Source organism: Sphaeramia orbicularis, chromosome 12 (genome assembly GCF_902148855.1).
Source record: "Sphaeramia orbicularis chromosome 12, fSphaOr1.1, whole genome shotgun sequence".
Classification (NCBI taxonomy): Eukaryota; Metazoa; Chordata; class Actinopteri; order Kurtiformes; family Apogonidae; genus Sphaeramia; species Sphaeramia orbicularis.
This window is the reverse complement of record NC_043968.1, coordinates 27,071,515-27,090,947: the sequence shown is the minus strand read 5'-3', so window position 1 is coordinate 27,090,947 and position 19,433 is coordinate 27,071,515. Positions and strand designations below refer to the sequence as shown.

The window sequence follows — 19,433 nt, the reverse complement described above, 5'->3', positions numbered from 1 at the left end:
CATCTGGGAACTGCCACAGAAGTAGCACTGGGTCTTTATGAGTTCATGATGATGTTGGACCGCTGCATACGGTCTTCTGCTCATCCCATTTAATCTCATTGGGGTTCAGGTGTGGACTCTGTGGTGGCCAAACCATGTATGAAAATGATGTCTCATGCTCCTGCCCCCACAGACTTGTACTGTAGGCACAAGGCATGATGGGTAATCACTTCATCTACAGCTCTGTCACCCTGATGCATCCATCACTCTGGAACAGGGTCAGTCTGGACTCATTAGACCACATGACCTGTTTCTATTGAAACACAGTCCAATCTTTATGCTCTCTATCAAACTGATGGTTGTTTAAGAAATGAAACTGCATCAGTTAAAGGCTTAAAGAACTTGTTGCAGGAGAAACATAATAATAACTGCATTAATTATCCATTGGAAAGTTATTATACATTAGCTCAGTTAAATCAAGGTGGTGGCTTTTTTTAAAACTCTTTTTACTGAAATTAGGGACAATGATGACAACATAAAAGTCATACACAGTATTTAATATATGTGATGTCAGAACAAGAACACTACACCTGCACTCAACATGAACACACACACATACACACCTAAAAAAAAAAAAAGGGGTGTGTGTGTCTGCATCTACTTACTTTATATTACAGTAAACTCTAAAGCAGTGGTTCCCAACCTTTTTTGGCTCGTGACCCCATTTTAACATCACAAATTTCTGGCGACCCCAGACATTCAAAACGGAGACTTTTTTTTTTTTTGCTAAAATGTATTTGTTTTTGATCATGTAATAGTTTGCTATACTATGTTGCAAATAAATGTTAATTTTACATGACATTAAGGCTATATAATGTATATTATTGTGGTCGGAGGCAGAAAAGCCAGGTTGAGATTACTGCACAAAGTGAGAATTTTGTACAGTCAGTCCAAAGGCTGCAAATTAATACTGAACAAACAAGAACTCAAACCATGAATTATGAAAGAGCTGCAGCATCTGAAACTGACCACAATGAACATTTGAAAGAAACAGTACCACAGTGCTTCAGTTTCAGCTTCAGTTTGTCATGTTTTTTATGTATTGTTATTGTCTCTCTCAACTCACCATATATTTTCTATTAGTAAGTTTTTATTTTATTTTTATGAATTACTAGAAATTTCAGGCGACCCCACGTGGGGTCCCGACCCTAAGGTTGAAAAACACTGCTCTAAAGGGCTGTCAAATTGAGCAAAATAACTTTATATTATCTTTGAGTGAAAATTTGATTTCCTCCAAATGTAAATGTTGCATCATGTCTTCAACAGAGCCTGATGAGTCGGAGGATTTTGGTTCTTCCAGTTTAACAAAATAAGGTGTCTGGCCAGTAGTGTCACAAACCTCAAAACAATACTCTGTTTAGTACTAAGGTTCACTCCTGTTGGTTCCACACCCAACATTATTATTATTACCTTACCTTATCATGTTTTCATCAGGGTTTGTCTGTCTGTCTTTTAGCAAGTTAACTCAAAAAGTTATGAAAGGATTTTGATGAAATCTTTAGGAAATGTTGATACTGGCACGAGGAACAAATAATTAAATTTTGGTAGTGATTGGGGGGGGCGGCTGAGAAACTGGTCTGCCTTGATGGAGGTCTCTGCTCTCTGAGTGCTTTTCTAGTTATTATTGGGTCTGGAGGGAGCTGTCTCTTAAAAATCTTAGACAATGTCTGTAAAGTTTCTGTCCAATAGGTAGTGATGTTGGGGCATGTCTGACTTTTTTTTTTATTGGACAGTGTATGCTAAATAGATCATTATGTCAAAAATGTTAGGCTAAATGAGGAAAAAGAAAAAGAAGGAAATGAATGCAAACTAAAAAACATCAGCAGACATGTCACATGCATCAGTGAACAGTAGTGACTACATATGAAACACACTCTATGCACAGACTGTTATGCTGTACACTTATCATTAGTATTACTATTCCATAAAATTATATTGAAGGTGATGCTTCCTCTTAACAGAAGTGATTCTTAAGTAGCAAAGAGCATTTTAATGATACCATTTGATGCAGCAAATGACGAGTCTGAAACAAACAAGTATTATTTTGCATACACAGTTCAACAGTGAACCAGACTTTTGAACCTACACAGCCGTAGTAGCCGTTGCTATCTCATTAGCGGCAGTAACCCTGACGTTTACACTTGATAAATAATTGCAGTGTTTAGCATCACAGCACCCACACACTTTAATAGGTATCTGACACAAGCCATAACTTTCTGCCATTTAGCACCTTTCCTAACACCGTTGGAATTTTTCATATTCTTATTCTTTTTGTGTTAAAAATATCTTATTCCTTGAACACACAAGCTGAACCAATGAGGTGCACAGACAATGTTCAAAGACAGAAAAGTTAGTTATTTTACTATGTTTGCATCATTAGGCTGCTGTTCCCAAGTTGCCTGTAAAACTGGGCTGCAGTACCACTCCTGTCTTATTGTTCTAAAAGATAATCACCTATCCAAAATACTCCTGGGGCTGCCTGCGGAGCTGAAACGTGCAATTATTTCCAGATTGTTTACCCAAAGTTGAATTTCCAATAGATGCCTATAGGTCAGACAGAAGTGTGTGTGTATTTTCACTGCTAAATTCCTACTATGAATAAAACACTTCTAAACTTTAACAGTCAATACACACAGTGAAAGTGCTGTATTCTTATCATCATGTTAAAAATGAATCTCAGTACCTTGGCCTCCTCCATCTGCATAATGTTGGCCTGACAGTCTGCGATGCTGTCATTGATGTAGTCGATGTTGGCGTTCAGAGACTCCAGCTCCTCATTTAGAGAGGCTAGCGATCGATCGGCATCTGCGCCCTCCACTGCCATCTTCTCCTTCTTCCTGGACACCCGCTCCCGTCTCTTGGTCAGCTCTTCCCTTTGCTGATGAGAAAAGGAAAATGACGTGAAATTAAGCCTTTGAATGAAAGTTAAAACACATTGAATAAACCAGTGTTTGCTAATATCTACTGATGCAGTTCTCGAGACTGGTCTAGGTCTCGTGACCAATTTTTTGTGATCTTGGTCTTGTCACGAACTTGACTCTCTTTGGTCTCTGTCTTGTCTTGGTCCAGACTCTGTTTGGTCTTGGTCTTGTCTTGATCTCGACTTTCTTTGGTCACGGTCTTGTCTTGGTCTCGACTCTCTTCGGTCTCGGTCTTGTCTTGGTCTCGACTCTCTTTGGTCTCGGTCTTGTCTTGGTCTCGACTCTCTTTGGTCTTGGCCTTGTCTTGGTCTCGACTCTCTTTGGTCTCGGTCTTGTCTTGGTCTCGACTCTCTTTGGTCTCGGTCTTGTCTTGGTCTCGACTCTCTTTGGTCTTGGCCTTGTCTTGGTCTCGACTCTCTTTGGTCTTGGCCTTGTCTTGGTCTCGACTCTCTTTGGTCTCGGTCTTGTCTTGGTCTCGACTCTCTTTGGTCTTGGCCTTGTCTTGGTCTCGACTCTCTTTGGTCTCGGTCTTGTCTTGGTCTCGACTCTCTTCGGTCTTGTCTTGGTCTCGAGTCTTTTTGGTCTTGGTCTTGTCTTGGTCTCAGCTCTCTTTGGTCTCAGTCTTTCTAATCTCAGCTCTCTCTGGTATTGGTCTTGTCTTGGTCTCGACTCTCTGTGGTCTCGGTCTTGTCTTGGACTTGACTTTCTTATAATCTCCTGCCCCCTTACCCCATCCTTCTACCTATCCTAAATTCCTATGTCAGATCCCATAAGTAACTCAACAATCCTACACATATCAGACTAAATTCTGACTAAGTACAAAACACAAAAACACTATACATATCAATTAAATTAGTCTATTTAACTCTTGCATATGCATATGATTTTTCTAAAGATTTTCTAGCTGGTTTGAGTGAAAAAGGTGTCCTGTGATACCTTGAGCAGCCTGTTCATATCCGTCTCCATGTTAGAGATGGTCATCTTCTGCATAATAATGTCACTGATGCGTCTCTCCAGTGATTGCCATTTTGCTCTGGCCGTCCTGGTGAGGTAGATACTTCCCATTCGTGCTGGGGAACTCCTGCACAGCGATATTACAGGTTTAGAACTCAATTATAACAGACAACAGCCTGTAGAGATGTGCACAGTAGACAAACAGTTGCTGAAGTACCTGGCTCCGTTGGCTGCGGTTGCTATGGGCGACTGTAGCCTGCCGGGTGTAGCTCTATGTGAAGGCTCCTGGAGAGATTCAGGTAAGCTCACCTTCTTGTTCACCTTCCCAGAAACAGGCCTCACCTGCCGTCTAAGAGCTGTCACCTATAATAGGATTCAGAAAACGTAAGAGTCAATCTGACAGGAAAATGGATGATTAATGTTTTGTGAAGAAAATGACAAAATCAGCCTCAAAACAGCCTGTGCGTCTTTGATTGTCTCACCTCTTCATTCTTTCTGCGTAGGATTATCTCCTGTTGTCTCTTTTGGGCCTCCAGCTGCCTCACTTGATGCTACAGAGGAGATAAATGTTAAGCATAAAACATATTTAATCTGGTTTAGCAGGAAATGTAATTGATTAAATAACTTTGAATGTATATTGTGTGCTGTAGTCTACAATTTGAATTCTAGAACAAAGATAAGTTCCACTTCAAAACAGTGAAGTTAACCCATAAAGACCCAAACATCCATCACCGACTAAAATCATCTACTGACTTAAACTGTCTAATACCTGTTGATCCACTAATCCTATCAGTATATGTAAATAATTGGTGTAAAATGCAATTTATCATCTCTTCATGATCATCAGATATGACCACTTGGATGTTCAGAGGCTCCGTAGTTACCATGGAAACACTGTCACCTTCTACAACATTGATTCACCAGCAAAACCCGTGGAGTTGGATCAATGACAGTGGATGGAAATGTTTAGTTTATAATCAGTTCATTGCAGATTTTACTGAAAAAGTCTTTTTTTTGTAGTTTTGTCTGTTTTTAATACAATAACTCTTAACTTTAATTAGAATTTTTATGAACATCTACATGTTCAGTAAATTAAATACAGGAAAATACATGATTTATACTGATACAATACAAAATACAGACTCTGGTGTTGAATTCCTGTTCAAATTGAACTCCCACAGCCTTGTTTCAATTGTCTATTCACTACTACACTGTCTGTTATATGTTGTTGTTGTGTTGTTGTTTATTATTTTCAATACATGGTACCTATTTAAACGCAACCCTCAGTCTCTGTCTCTCTCTCCTTGAACAGATCCTAGTCTTCTGATTCTTAGCACTAGCCTGTTATTATATACTTATTTGTGTTATTACATGTAGTAACAATCATTACAATAGTAATTACACATGTGCTACAATAATATTATAAATAAAGGGTAATAAATCACTTATGGAAGGTTAGACATGGAGAAAATTTCATTTGGGGACTGACATAAAAGTAGCGCTGGGTCTTTATGGGTTAATGTTCTATTTCAGATTGAATTAATTTGTATTAAAAAGACAAATACCTACAAGATGAAACAAAACATAGTATGTAATAGCTGTTTTCAGGTGTTTGTCCCTCTCACCTCAGCTCGGCGCTGGTCCTTCTTCAGCGAGGCGATCTCCCTGTTCCTCCTGCACTCAGTGGCTCTGTTCCTCTCCTGCTGCTCCTTCATCTGACGCATCAGCGCCACCTGGTGGATGTCACCGCAAACACAGAGCAGGAGATCATCAGTACTCCAACATGATAAGTGAAGCTACTTATTCCCAAACTCTGAGTAGACTGTTCAGACCCCTTTACCTTGGTCTTCTTCATCTCAGTCACATCCTGCTGGAGTTTCTTCAGCTGTTTCTCGTATTGTGACTGGTTCTTCAGCAGACGGGCGTGTTCCTTCTGAGCAGACTGAAGCTTCTGCAGCTCTTTGTTCATGGAGCTCAGCTTCCTCTCATACTCTACTTTGATCTTCTTGGCTTTTTCTTCTGTACATGACTCCACCGACCCTGGTGAGGAGCAAGAATTGGGAAAAAGAATTATTTTTCTGTCATTTTACTTTTTGGGCATGGTCTCATGCAGCCTAGTTTTAGTCCAACAGCCTGAAGGGTCCGATAGACTGTTGGTATCAGTTGTCCATAAACAATTTTTCAAGAATCTTCTTCTCCAAAACCATCAGTCACAATGACTTGATATTTGTTGTGGAACATCTTTAGGGTAAAGTCTACCGAGTTTGTTCAAGCAGTTGAGAAATATTGATTTTAAATTTTTTTATGAATTTTTGAAACGTTTTAAATCCCCACTGGTTTATAATGGGACAGATTTCCAAGTGTTATAACATGAAAACAGTTGAAGATATTGAGATAATTACAATTGACAATAGATAGGAAGTCACATATGGGCTTTCATTTGGTGCCATGACCTTTGACTTTGAGTGACCTTGAAAGGTCAAACCCAGACCACAGATTTTGGCTATCCAGCTAAAAACATGTACAAGCAAAAGGAAAAGAAACATGAAAACAGTCAATTCTACAAGAATTTTTTCTAAAGTCCAAAGTCTAAATTCAAAATCAATATGATGAAATATACTAGTATCACGACTTGATTGAAGACACAGCATTTGACCTAAGATGATCTTGAATGGTCAAAAGAATGTCAATTAAGGTCTTTAAATATGCCGTTGGACTACAGGGCCCTTGGTCTGTTTTTTTGTTGTTGTTGTCATATGAATGATATGAAAATGCTTTTTTTTTTGTTTAGAAATTCAGTCAAGAGCAATGTGATATATTTTACCAGAATGATGTGTGTCTTACCCATATTGTGGAGCACCTTGTCCCTCTCCAGCTGTGTGTCTCTGATCTTGTTCTGCAGCATCATCAGCTTCTGTTCATATTGCTGTTTGAGCGTGTGCAGACGCCGCTGGCTGTTCTCCAGCTCATCTATCAGCTTCTGCTTGATGGCGATCTCACAGGTGATGTTGGCCAGATCTGCTTGGACGTTCTCTACTCAAACACACAAACATCTTTAGAACAAATGGTCTCAAAGCAAAGCCTGTACTCAACAAGGAAAGACTTAAACCTTTCTCATCCAGTTCTTCAGAGTCTGACTCTTCAGATGATTCATCCCCTGCTATGTCAAAGTCTTCCTCCTCTCCATCAGCATCTTCACCATCCTCATGATCACTTCCCTCCTGTTGACACACAAATACGTATAAAAAACATAATAGACTCACTTTCTCATATCTAATTAACTACTTAAATAATCTCTGAGTTCAGTCATGTGACTCTCCACCTACCACATCTGCGTCCTCGCTGCCTCGCTCCTGGTCGTTGTCTGGGACTTCCTCTCTGACAACACTAAAAGAGACAGAAACCACCTATTCAAATAATGACCATAAAAGAGTAGAATATCATATATGGATTATGAGTATTTTAATCATAACAAACATCAAAGTGCATGCAAATGATGAATTTAAGGTCAGGAACAGATATGGAATCAGAGTTGATTATCACTCAGTTTGTTAGTGAATGATTTCAGTATGACTGACTGGAAGCAACACTAATAATACTGGGAAAGACAAAACAATGTCAATTATTGTGATTCACACTTATCACCATCCACATTATAAACACTTTAAATGTATGATGGGCTGCCACACTACTCAGATTTGTTGACCAAAAGCTTATCATATAAAATGATAACGATGATTTTGTTCAGTTTTTCAACAGTTTTGATTCAGTATAATTTGTTGAAACACAAACAAGGATGAGATCTGATCAACATCTTGCAGTGTGCAGTGAAGAGGAAAAAGAGAGGGTTAAAAGGAAGAGCTGAGGGCGGGTTAAAAGATCTGCTTCCCTCCAGGAGTATAAACCACCTGTAGGCGCAGAAGAAGCCACGTTAGGTTAGTTACTTTGGAAATCTCAAAAAGGGAAGAATGGGTTTAGACATGAGTCAAAAATTAGCTGAAATCTTTTCAATTACACTGTGCATTTTCAGACCACTTAGTAATTGAACAAGTTTCAGAGTCTATATTTGACCCAATCCTGGATCGGACATGGCAAACCTGGCGTGTTCAACCTCTTGGTGGTGATTCTCTTCGAATTGCCTCAGTCTTCAGACAAAAAAATGAGGATGCAGGTGGCGAGGTGTGGAGGAGGAAGAGGAGGAGGAGGAGGATAAAGAAGAGACAGGCCGTGGAAGTGGGGGTGAGTGAGGGTCGTTTACAACACAGCAGAAAGACAGAGAGTAAGAGAGAGTAGCAAGAAAGATGAGGTAAGCAAAGACCTTCACAAAGACAGTAAGTTAAACTGATGAATCCTTGATATGGAGATGCTTCTGACACAGACAGAACAGAATAAAAGGTGATCACTGTGGAACCACAACCTTCTAATGTGCAGGTCGACGTATAGAAAAGTTCAAGGACACATTCAAAAGCAAATCTTCTCGTCTAAATCCATCTTTTGTAGCCTTGGCCAGCCATCTGGTTTTCTCAGTGTATTCAGTACAGACAAAACAGTCTGGAATTGGGCCAATCGCTGTGAAATATGCGCAATCTATTCTATACTGGACCAATCACGTGTCTGGGGGGCAGGTGTTTCGCAATATGTCAAATGCAGGGACTTCTTTTTGTCGTGAGTCAAAGTCAGTTCCAAGTCCACCAATTTCTTTACAACTGTTGTCGGTTGTTTACTTGATTCAGAAATAAGGATTGAATTACAGATTACACCCTGTATTCTCAAGTTTCTCTGACAAAAGCATCACATCTGTCTTATCTGTGATTGGTTTACTTGGTGCCTGTTAGTCCCACCTTCATATTTGGATTCAAGCCCTGCAATTCCAAATGGATTTCTCATGGAGAAAGACGGATGGCTGGACAAGCTACATCTTTTGCTCTGTTAAAGAATGGGTGTAGACTGCTTATGTAACATGGCATGCCACAAGTGGTTACCCTGGCAACAGCCAAACATCTCCTTTTTCAATGTCTTCCCCTCTGAGACAATGTGACACATGATACCACCCATACCTCTTTTTCTTCTTCTTCTCCTTCTTCTTCAGTTTCTGCAGATCCTTCTTGGCCATCTCGATGACCTCGCTGGCCTCCTTCTCTGGTGCCAGGAGAGAGGAGGAGAACGAGGCAGGGCCGCCGTACAGCGAGGAGCGGGTGGAGGCACGAGATAGGTTCTTCCTGAGGTTTTCATTCACAGCCTCGCTCTCAAGAAGTTTGGCTCTGAATGAGGAAGAAGATTTGATAAAAATTTATGAAAGTCTGACAACATACCTGGTACTAAACAGGCTCCTGGGCTACAAAATTAAACACCAACGTATCGATAAGCTCAGACTTTATTGGTTTTCCAAACAGTATTGGAGAAAGAAAAATAGAAAGTAAATTCTTTATGTATTACAGCCGCATAATGGATATCATGAAAACTTTTCACACTAACTCGGTTTCTCAGTAAGACCTTCATGATGCCTTTTTGTGATTTTTGATCCAGATCGGAGACCTGGGTTCAGGTCTCAAAACCCAGTGAATGTCTCTCAAGTACAGGTGGAGAAATGCATGGTGTGAGCAGAGCAGATTGACTACGTGGTTATGTGTCAAAGGCTGCTCCCCTACGTTTAACATACTGAATGTGTGCTAGCAGCCTGGAGCACATACATTTAATCTGAAATGATCAGACCATCATCTGATTTGTTGCTCTGTTGAAATAGTAAAGAAGAAAAAGTCCTGCATACAGTTTCATGCTTAAAATAATGAATGAAAGACTCTTTTGTTGTAATAAATTATTTATTAATTATGAATTAAATCTGAATCTATGATAGTGATTATTTCAAAAACAATGTAGTTGCACAGTCTTTCTAAATTAAAAGTGAACTGTTAACAGTATCATTATAGTACTGTATCAATAAGCAGTACTGACAAGAGAAGTAATGATGATATCCATAATCCTACTGAACGCTCAAAGGAATATGCAGTTTCATCAATGTCAGGTCTCTTAACCCTTTATTGGGCAAGTGACTGTTTTTGAAAATTTCCACATGCATTTCAAGACAGTGACATCAGCAGTTCCAGTGAGGACAGTGAGTCACCAATCTCAGGTCCAATGTGGTCTACAGGGTCCGTAAAGTCCACCTCTGCATGAACAGTGAGTGTACCTGCTTTGTTAGGTACCATGAAGTAATGGTACTAATGTAAGGAATGATGTTCACAGGGTTAATGTGGATGCGGACAGGGGTCTGGATCAGCAATTGGAATGATCTAAAAGTAATATTCATGTGGTTTTCTTGTATTTTTTTAAATTTACTTCTTAGACTTTTTTGTCACTTATGGGTAATGAACCAAATATGGTAACTTCATTAACCTTGATCTTCTACATAACAATAAATTTTTTTTTAAAGTATCACAAAAGTAGTAAAGTCTTGTTAGGTCTTCCAATAACACACTAAGGTTGAAATTTTGAATTTCAGAGTATTTTTATGAGTGAACTATAAAGGGTTAATGTGTACAGGTAAACACTTATTGTGTGTCTTATGCAGTTATTAAACAAGAGTATGTACCTTAATTAATTTACATGAAACTATAATAACTGTAATAAATGTATACTTCAATAAATTATTACAAAAGGGGACATTTCATACCTGAGCTCCTCAATTTCCTTGATGTAGTTCTGAATCATGGTCCCAATTTCTTCATTCCCTTCACCTATAAGCAGAGCAGCAGAACTGTTCAAACATCTTTGTCTCAGCTGAAAACATTATTATTCTGTATTTAAAACTTCAACAAAATAACACTGTGTACCCATATATCTATGAGAAAACACCATAATAACAGTAATTTAATCCCAGACATTATTAGTATGCATTATTAGTGCATATTGCATAGTATACACTGGTAAAATAAATACAGTATAGTTTATATCCAAATAACAGTGAGATATAAACACTTATTCCTAAAGTCCATCTAAATTGCTTTTCTATTTTTCTGTGTTGAATGAGTCTTGTCCCACTCGCCTGCTTTAGCCAGGGCCGTGTTAGCCTGGTCACTGAGGATCTGTGTGAGTCTGGCTCTCTGGGCGTCAATGGTCTCCTGCATGGCCTTCACCCTCACCCTCAGGTTGTTATTCTCCGTCTGCAGCATAGAGTTCTCATGGACCAAGTCGTTGATGCCCTCCATGCCGTCCTCACCCACCATGCGCTTCCCCTGGGGGTCAGAAGGTCACATTTATATAGCCACCACAGTGTTTGAGCTACTCCCATTTCATACTCTTTGCTTTGTTTTCTCACCGTTTTGTATTCCATCAGCTCCATCTGCAGTCGTGCTATTTCCGTCCGCAGAGCGCTGATCTGTTGGCTCGCCCTGTCCTGGTTCACCATCACCTTGTTCTTGATGTTCCTGGCCCTGTTGGCGTACTTCAAAGTGTTCAAGGTCTCCATGAAGTCCCGATCCGATGGACTGATGCAGGCGATCATCACGGTTTGACTAAAAAAAAATAAACATATCGACAGAAACAACAGATTTGACATTTTACAGCAGGTTTCATAGGTAAATAGATTGTCTCTTGATTTTCTTAAAATGATTTTAACTTCTTGTACTAATCTACAAACATAACTGGGCTACGTTAATTTTTACAAACCTGTTGCCACCGAGTGAGTCCTGTAAAAGCCGTGTCAGTTTGGAGTCTCTGTAAGGCACGTGGGTGGAGCGTTTACTCCGATCTCCAAGAGCGCTGATGACATTTCCCAGAGCAAGCTGACATAAAAGAGGTAAGAGATACACAGGTGATTACAACTGGAAATATGTGGGTACAAATACTAGGAAGTAGCAGTGAAAAGGGAAAGAGGCAATTCTTTTTCATATTGACAAGTGATTGTTCTTGTTTTATCCACTAGGGGGCTATCTTATACCAGCAAATGTTCCTGCAGACACTGGTGGGTCCACCTAGTATAGCCTCCTGAGACCCAGGAAAGTAAAGGTTTTGGCTTTTTCTATTAAATAATTGTTTTGATTGAAAAGAGCATGATGCAACAGTTTTTTCAGATTTTTTTTTTTGATGGAATGTCCTTTGCAGTGGAGGATATGATGAATAATCACACATTAGTTTTTAAGAGAGCAGGAAACCCATAGATCAGTGTTCCTCAAACTGTGGGACAGACCCCTCAGGGGGGTCATGGGATCACTCCTGGGTGTTTTTTTATTCAGGTTAGAACATGTAGCAGGTGGAAATAATGTTTTAGTGATGGAGCACCCTGGACTCATTTTAGGGACGTACAACAAACTAATCTACTGGTGATCTGTCACTAAACTAGACAGAGAGTTTAGGTTTGGAGAATAGACAAGGATTGGACTGGAAAAGAAACATGTGACATGTTTGTGTTTTTGCACAGTTTGTACAGTCTGTACCTTAATGTTCTGAGATGTGCAATGGAAACAGGCTAATTGCAGCCACCGATATTGTTAAAATGTTCATCTTTGTTACCAAAACTAGTTTGTTGTTCTAAAAAAGTACCTTCATTGTCATAGCTGTAAAATAATTGCACATTTCCTATTTTTATTTGAAAAAAATATTGTCTCAGGGAGCAACCTGGTTGAGTTCATTTGTATTATTCAAGCTAAAATCTCAGTTATTTTTAATCTGCACAACAAATTATTCAAAGAAAAGCAAAAAGTATTGTTACAATATTGATGTTTCTTTCAATAAAAGTTATAATTGCACCACTGTTATAATGTTTTTGGGGTTGAGGGGGGCCTGGAGATTTTTTGTCCCCAAAAGGGGGGCCTGAGAGAAAAAGATTAAGAACCACTGCCATAGACCATTCAATTATATTTCTTCAGCTTGAACTATTGCAGACAATCTGCTCTCAGCTTACTCACCAGTCCACAGTTGATGGAGATTCCCTCCTTAGCTCTGTCTCCTGTAGCTCCGGTTCTCTTCAGTCTCTCGGAACCAGCCAGATCCACAAAGTGGAATTTAGCTGTCAGGGTCTCAAACTCATCTATCTCTGAGTTGTTAGCTAAGCGGTTATCGGTTGCATTATCCTGCAAGAGAAAAGACAGAACGGCCAGTTAACAGGATTTATTTAGAATCTCTTACTGATAATAAATATCACTGCAAATTATTTGGTTCTTACCAAGATAAAAAAAAACTTAGATTTAGAAGTTTAGAAGTTTTAGATAACTGATCTTGTTTTAAGTGCTAATTTCTTGTTTGAAGGGTTCAGTCATCTGTAGACATGCTTATTTCTAGATTTAACAATCTGAATTCAAGAAATCTTGTCAAGTGAAATGATCTTGCTGCATGGACAGATATTTCACTTGTTTTGAGTGCCTTTTCCCTCAGATTTAGTGATCTTGTTTTTGGACACCTTTTTTGCAGTGATCTTATCTGCTGATGTTACCAGTATCATTTATAGTGTGGGTATTACAGCACATACATTGTTATTGTCAGGAGAGCAGACTCGAACTTGGCACAGGTGGATGGTGAAGATTGCATGAGAGCGTGAACTCTGGACGTTCATCTGGGTGCTGGCAGTGGTACGAGACAGAGCGCCCAGCTTCAGACACTGCATCATCTGTTACAGGCAAACGGAGGGAAGGGATGATGGGAGGAAGGGAGAAGAGGATTTTAATTTCATATAGGGAATCATACTACCAGTGGAACAGAGAACCTTTAGTTAAATCGATTAAAGAGGGAAATCTACAATAGATTAAATCATTTGTTTTAGGATTATTTCTGGTAATTCAAGGCACGGCAGGTTTGCGTGTGTAGCATATTTAATGTAAAAACAACTGCGTAAGTAGTGGCATTTGTGTTCAGTAATAGTGCAGTAAAATAACCTGAAATAGTGACAGTAGTGGTGGAAAACATCTGAACATTCATCTTGTCAGTGTAGTTAGTGCTGCTAACGTTGTGCTTTCAGGACAGTTAGTTTTAACGCTGACCTCAGCTGCAGAGGTGACGGTGCGTGTTGTCACCCCCACAGTATAGATGCCTCCGTTGGCGTCCTCATGGATTTTAATGTTGGACTTCTGCTTCCTGGCCTCAAGGTCTCGCGTCGAGTCAAACAAATCCAGCACCTCCTCATTATACAGCTAGAACACATGACACAAAATAACCAAAATAAGACATTTTCCATGAGTAGTCCCTGTATGTTTATTCCATCATCAGTGACGTTGTTCCTACTTTTCCTTCCTCTTGTACTCTCAGCTGCTTCTTCACCAGTTGTTAGCAGTCACTTGTTGGCCGTTAAAAATAAAGCCAGGGGATGGACTCGGAGACAGGCTAATGACAGTTTAATGGCTCTAGGGTCATCTGTCTATATAACGACCTCAACTCTCTTCACCCTCTGTTGACCTCTGACTCCTGCTGTCTACATGTTCTAGCTATATCTGACAAATGGACTAAAAGTGGTTTTAAGTTGAGCTGCAAGTTTAGAATAAGGGAAACAAATATAAAGAGTTAACACTTGCTATCTGTGGGGTTAAGTCTTACTAAATCCTGCCAAATTTATTGTCGACCCCTGGCTGTGTATGTGTGTGTATGTATGTGTGTGTGTGTGTGTGTTTGCACCTCCAAGAACTGTGCGTTGATCTTGAACTCAGGAACAGGCCTGCCCTGCTCGGTGGCGGCCTGTCTACGCTCTTCAATTCCTCTGAACAGGTGGTTGACAGCTCGGGGAATGATACCCAGCTCATCCTCGCCAATGTTAACGTCGAAGCCAGTTCCCATGGTGTAGGTCTTCCCTGAACCCGTCTGGACAAGACACAAATGTAAGACATGATAAATAATACATACAGGCTTTTGCTGACATGTTCATGTGTTATTTCCTGTTTTTTTTATCTTTTTGTGTTGCAGTTCTAACTTTGAAGACCAGACTACCGCCTCTAAGGGGTTGAGAAGGGGTTGGGGTGCTGCTCTGACAGAACCCCCCCACTCCTCCGCTGTGTGGTCACCATGGTGATTGAAAGAGGAATGCAATGCTGGGTTCAAATTCACGCGTCACCCCTCTCCTCCCCGCCAGAAAGCCTGAAAGAGACTCTGACAGGAGCTGGTGTGACTGAGTGGGAGTTCAGTGATAAATTGTACCAGTGTGTGTTCAAAAGACAGTGTGTTTGCTTCGTTCTATGGGACTGCACCTGTGTGATATTTAGGTGTGTGCACATGCATATATCTTGGCTGTGTGCGGCTTCCACTGTGTACCGTGAAAGACTCTTTGAGAGGAATACAAGGGCTGCAGCAACAATGCAAGGACAGAATAATGAACACAAAGAAGAGGAGCAGTGGGAAACGTTAAGAGGAGGGAAAGTAAGTGCAGTTGTTTAAACAGAATGTCAGCTGCAAGAGCAGCCACAGAAACCTCAGTATCCATCTTTAACCCTGAAGATATGGTTCTGTTTACCTATTCTTGTGCACACTTTAATTTGCACAGAAAAACAGAGACCAGTCTTCTAGAAATCCAAAAAATATATTTAAAAAAAAAAAAAAGAATAAAGACACCAGATGATACAAACTTTCAAAAGCAGAGTTTGAGTGGCTGACAGAAATTCACAGGGAAACCAGCAGTCAGTTGAAGCTACAGAAGCCTAAATCAGGAGGAAAAAACACCAGAATTTGTAAATATACACCATTCCTCTGCAGATATCTCTTCTCTGTCCAAATTAAAAGTCAAATATAGATAAATCTGATGTTGTTTCCTGCTGTTATTGGAGAAGTAAAGCCACTTTTCTGAGATTCTGTGCAGAGTCATGGCCAAAAGTTTATGGCAGTGACACAAATTTACTCTTTGCATAAATGTAATTAATTTGCCAGTAAAAGTCTTTTTAAACTTAACATAAAATGCTTACAATTGTTGTTCGGTACACCTCAGAAACATATGGGGAAAAAAACTGAAGCTGCACAGCTTGCGACAAAAATTGTGTTATTGCCAAAACATTCAGTCATGACTGTAGAGCAGTAGACTGATCTGATCAGTGATCAGTAATTACAGATGTCAGTCACATACTCAACCTTCCTACCTGTCTGAAAATACCCAGAAAGTTTTTTTTTTTGAGAAGTGTAAATATTTACATGTAAAAAACAGTGTCAATACTTAGAGATCCCCATAACCACAGACAAAGACAAGATTAGTAGCATTGTTGAAACCACATTAAATTACCCTGTGTGGATTATACTGTTGTTATCTGGGAATATACTATACTTTCTATACTATACTAATAATAACAAGAAAAATAATAACAATAACAATGATAATAGTTATCACCATTCTGAGTTAAATGATTATTAGCATGTGTCTTGCATCCACAGCCTCAGAAAGAGTGGGTCATGATATGACCGATGCCATGGAGCCCTGAGGCACCCCACCAACCCACCCTTAATGAGGCACCCTCACCCCAGGCACCCCACCAACCCACCCTGTGGGTTTATGATTTTCTTTACTTTGGTTTTTGTCTCTTGGTTTTATGAGTGTGTATTCTTTGGATGTGCAAGAGTCAGTGTTCAGCTAGTGTAATGCATTAAAAGAAGTCAGGTGTTTAAGTTCCCTAAAGGAGTGATAAGGTATGGGTACCCTAGAGTAGATTTTCTACAGCCTGAAAACACAGACAAACAGTAAATGCTGAGGTCTCATTTGCTCTCTGACCACTTCAATTACAATGAGGTGAAAGTTCATTGTGGAATTTTTGCCCAAAGACACTAAAAAATACTGATGCTCCTGATGAATCTGTGCCTGATTAAGTGTTCCATTTAATATAGTTCCATTTAACCCTTAAAACCCTAACCCTAAAATGGTCCGCCTGAACTTTTTTTTCTTATTTTAACTTTAGATAGGTTAGAAAATATGCTGTGAGTGAGTCCTTTTGCCCATTTTTCCAGAGCACTTTTTTCCAGATCTTTCAAAATCTAGCAATCATGTACAAATTACTGCATGTTATATTCCTGCTTAAATGGCTTCTTCTCCAGCTTCTAGTACAGGCATGAGTGAAATTACTGTATTGAGCCAATAAAGCCTACAAAGCACAACATCTCAGATTTCAGAAACCATTGGAGTTTTTCCAATTGCACAAACTGAGAAAGAGTTACAGCCATCCAAACTGCATATGCACAGGGTGTGTCAGTGATGACAAGTCAGGTTTTAAGGAGTTAATGTGTTTAGATACTTTTAGTTAATACAGATATGTCCTGAACTATATATTATTTTAACGAATAGCATGAAAACCATTCATGAGAGACCAAAATAATGTTTTAACCTCAGGATGGAGAGGCTGAAATTGTTGCTTTTAGCCCTTCAAAATTCATCAGCTTAGTAGTTGCTATTCTAGATTTAGCTATCGAGCCGATTGGACAGATAGTACAGTCAAATATGAAAGACATAGGAGAGAAAGGAGAAAATCTACAGCAAAAGACCTGGGCTGATTTGGACCTAAGGCGGTGGTAGTACATGGTCCATGGTATGCACCCTCCAGGTGAGGCAGTAGGACACTCACTCAGCTGCTCTTGAATAGGAATTTAGCACAAATTCACAACTTTTAGTGCAAGTTTTTGTTATAAATTGGAAGTTTCAAAGCCTCATGAGACCAACAGGGTTCTATGGTCAGACTTCAGGAAGGTCTGTTAGAAATAAAACATTATATAACTGTTTTATCAGCAATGTGACTGTAAACTGATCTAATGTTATGTAATGATATTTGATCTAATAATGTTGAAAACTGGTGGGTCTGACTTAATGTAAGTGCAGGGACAGAGAACGACTGCAGCAGATACAACAGGAGGCAGGTAAATGTTTCATTTGTCAAGTGTTTTAGATGTTTTGGTTTTGTGGTTTACTTTTCTTCTGTGGTATGAAGTGAAGCAATCTGTTCACAAACTGCAGTAAACTCACTCTTAGGCCCATCTATCAAAGCCAATATTGAGCTGAGAGCAGGTTCGAACATGTCAGCCGATGCACTGACAGAGCTGTGAGGCCCGTACACTCTCATTTATCGCCGTCTGATGGTATGAAATTAAATCAACTTCATATCACACGCTGAACCATAAATCTTATGAGGCCTGAAAAAACTCGACCCAAACAACTCAATCAGGGGAATTCAGAAAAGCCAGTGAATGTGTGTTTGTGCAGCAATGTGTGTTCAGACAAAGAATAGAAAGAAAAACAAATGCATATCAGGTATTTTTTTCACATTTACACTCTGTGTTTGAATGTAACGCCTGTTGACCGACCTGCCCATAGGCGAAGATGGTGGCGTTGTAGCCTTCGAAGCAGCCTTCGATCAGTGTCTCTGTGCAGTGGGTGTAGATGGCGTCCTGCTGGGTGTCCATGTCAAACACATAGTCATAGGTGAAGGCCTTGTCCTTACCCAGGACCACCTGGGGCTCCCCGGGCATCACATATGTACAGATGTGACAGCCTTCAATCTTCTCTTTGGCCAGCTGAGGACGTATCCTAGTAGACAAGAACAAACAAAGAAAAAACATTAGTGTTTTAACATCCCAGTACTGTTCCTTTTATTGAAGGTTGTTTGTTACTTTTTATGATCATGTGATGGGTTGAACTGAAGACACTGTATGGGTTTCATTTGACTTTTATAACCTCAGTCACATTTATAACATCATGCGGATGTTTATTCCAGGAACAGTGCATCCATTTGTGTATACATCGAAAGCCAAATAAAGAGAATTAATGATAGATAGATAGATATAGACAGACAGACAGACAGACAGACAGACAGACAGACAGACAGACAGACAGACAGACAGATAGATAGATAGATAGATAGATAGATAGATAGATAGATAGATAGATAGATAGATAGATAGATAGATAGATAGATAGATAGATAGATAGATAGATAGATAGATTCCAGACAGTATTTATGGGTCAAAACACGGTATTCGAAATCTCTCTGATGGGACATTTTAGAGACAATTTGACAGATTAGTGTTGCTAAATGACCCACATTTTTAGTTTTAAAATCATTTTTGCTTTAGGTGGATCATAAGGGATTATCCAAAACAAGGATCTAGTTTATATTGAAATAAATGATGGAATGGCAATCAATTAAAATTTGCTCTCTGATGGGATATTACTGTGTAGTGACTAGGGATGTAACGATTACCGGTATAACGATAAATCGTGGTAAAATTCCTGACGGTTAGTATTACCGTTTAAATTCGAATTATCATGACAACTGTGTTTGATTACCGCACTTTGAAAACTAATGGAACTGCACATTTACTGGAGAAGCAGCAGCATTCCAGGCACTATCTATCTATCTATCTATGAAAAAGAAACTAAAACAACTCAAACTTGATCTGGAAAATGGTCAAACAATGGCCATAAAGTGACATCTTTAATGCACATTTGTATGTTTGATCATTTACATGTTAATATTTTAATGTCTCTGCCAACAGAAAGTACATTGTGGCTATTATTTAATTTTATTTATTTATACATTTTATTTAATTATTTCAAAATACAACTTGGTTAAATTATGT

The 19,433-nt window shown here is 39.3% G+C and overlaps 1 protein-coding gene across 8 annotated transcripts in view; it reads right to left on the bottom strand.

The window, feature by feature from the left end:
- Positions 1-19,433, bottom strand: part of LOC115429367 (kinesin-like protein KIF21A) — a 63,653-nt gene that overhangs the window by 22,778 nt on the left and 21,442 nt on the right. For 6 of the 8 annotated variants that reach the window (XM_030148727.1, XM_030148729.1, XM_030148733.1 and 3 more), the window contains exons 2-21: positions 18,159-18,381; positions 14,514-14,696; positions 13,886-14,035; positions 13,378-13,515; positions 12,818-12,982; positions 11,580-11,695; positions 11,230-11,425; positions 10,957-11,146; positions 10,585-10,648; positions 8,972-9,175; positions 8,012-8,059; positions 7,241-7,301; positions 7,024-7,135; positions 6,759-6,947; positions 5,755-5,954; positions 5,540-5,647; positions 4,397-4,465; positions 4,132-4,277; positions 3,897-4,041; positions 2,723-2,917 (exon numbers count right to left, since the gene is read on the bottom strand). In XM_030148727.1, the coding sequence (XP_030004587.1) occupies positions 2,723-2,917; positions 3,897-4,041; positions 4,132-4,277; positions 4,397-4,465; positions 5,540-5,647; positions 5,755-5,954; positions 6,759-6,947; positions 7,024-7,135; positions 7,241-7,301; positions 8,012-8,059; positions 8,972-9,175; positions 10,585-10,648; positions 10,957-11,146; positions 11,230-11,425; positions 11,580-11,695; positions 12,818-12,982; positions 13,378-13,515; positions 13,886-14,035; positions 14,514-14,696; positions 18,159-18,381 (2,902 nt within the window). The remainder of the gene's footprint in view (positions 1-2,722; positions 2,918-3,896; positions 4,042-4,131; positions 4,278-4,396; positions 4,466-5,539; positions 5,648-5,754; positions 5,955-6,758; positions 6,948-7,023; positions 7,136-7,240; positions 7,302-8,011; positions 8,060-8,971; positions 9,176-10,584; positions 10,649-10,956; positions 11,147-11,229; positions 11,426-11,579; positions 11,696-12,817; positions 12,983-13,377; positions 13,516-13,885; positions 14,036-14,513; positions 14,697-18,158; positions 18,382-19,433) is intronic. The other 2 variants (XM_030148735.1, XM_030148736.1) reach the window with 1 other exon arrangement.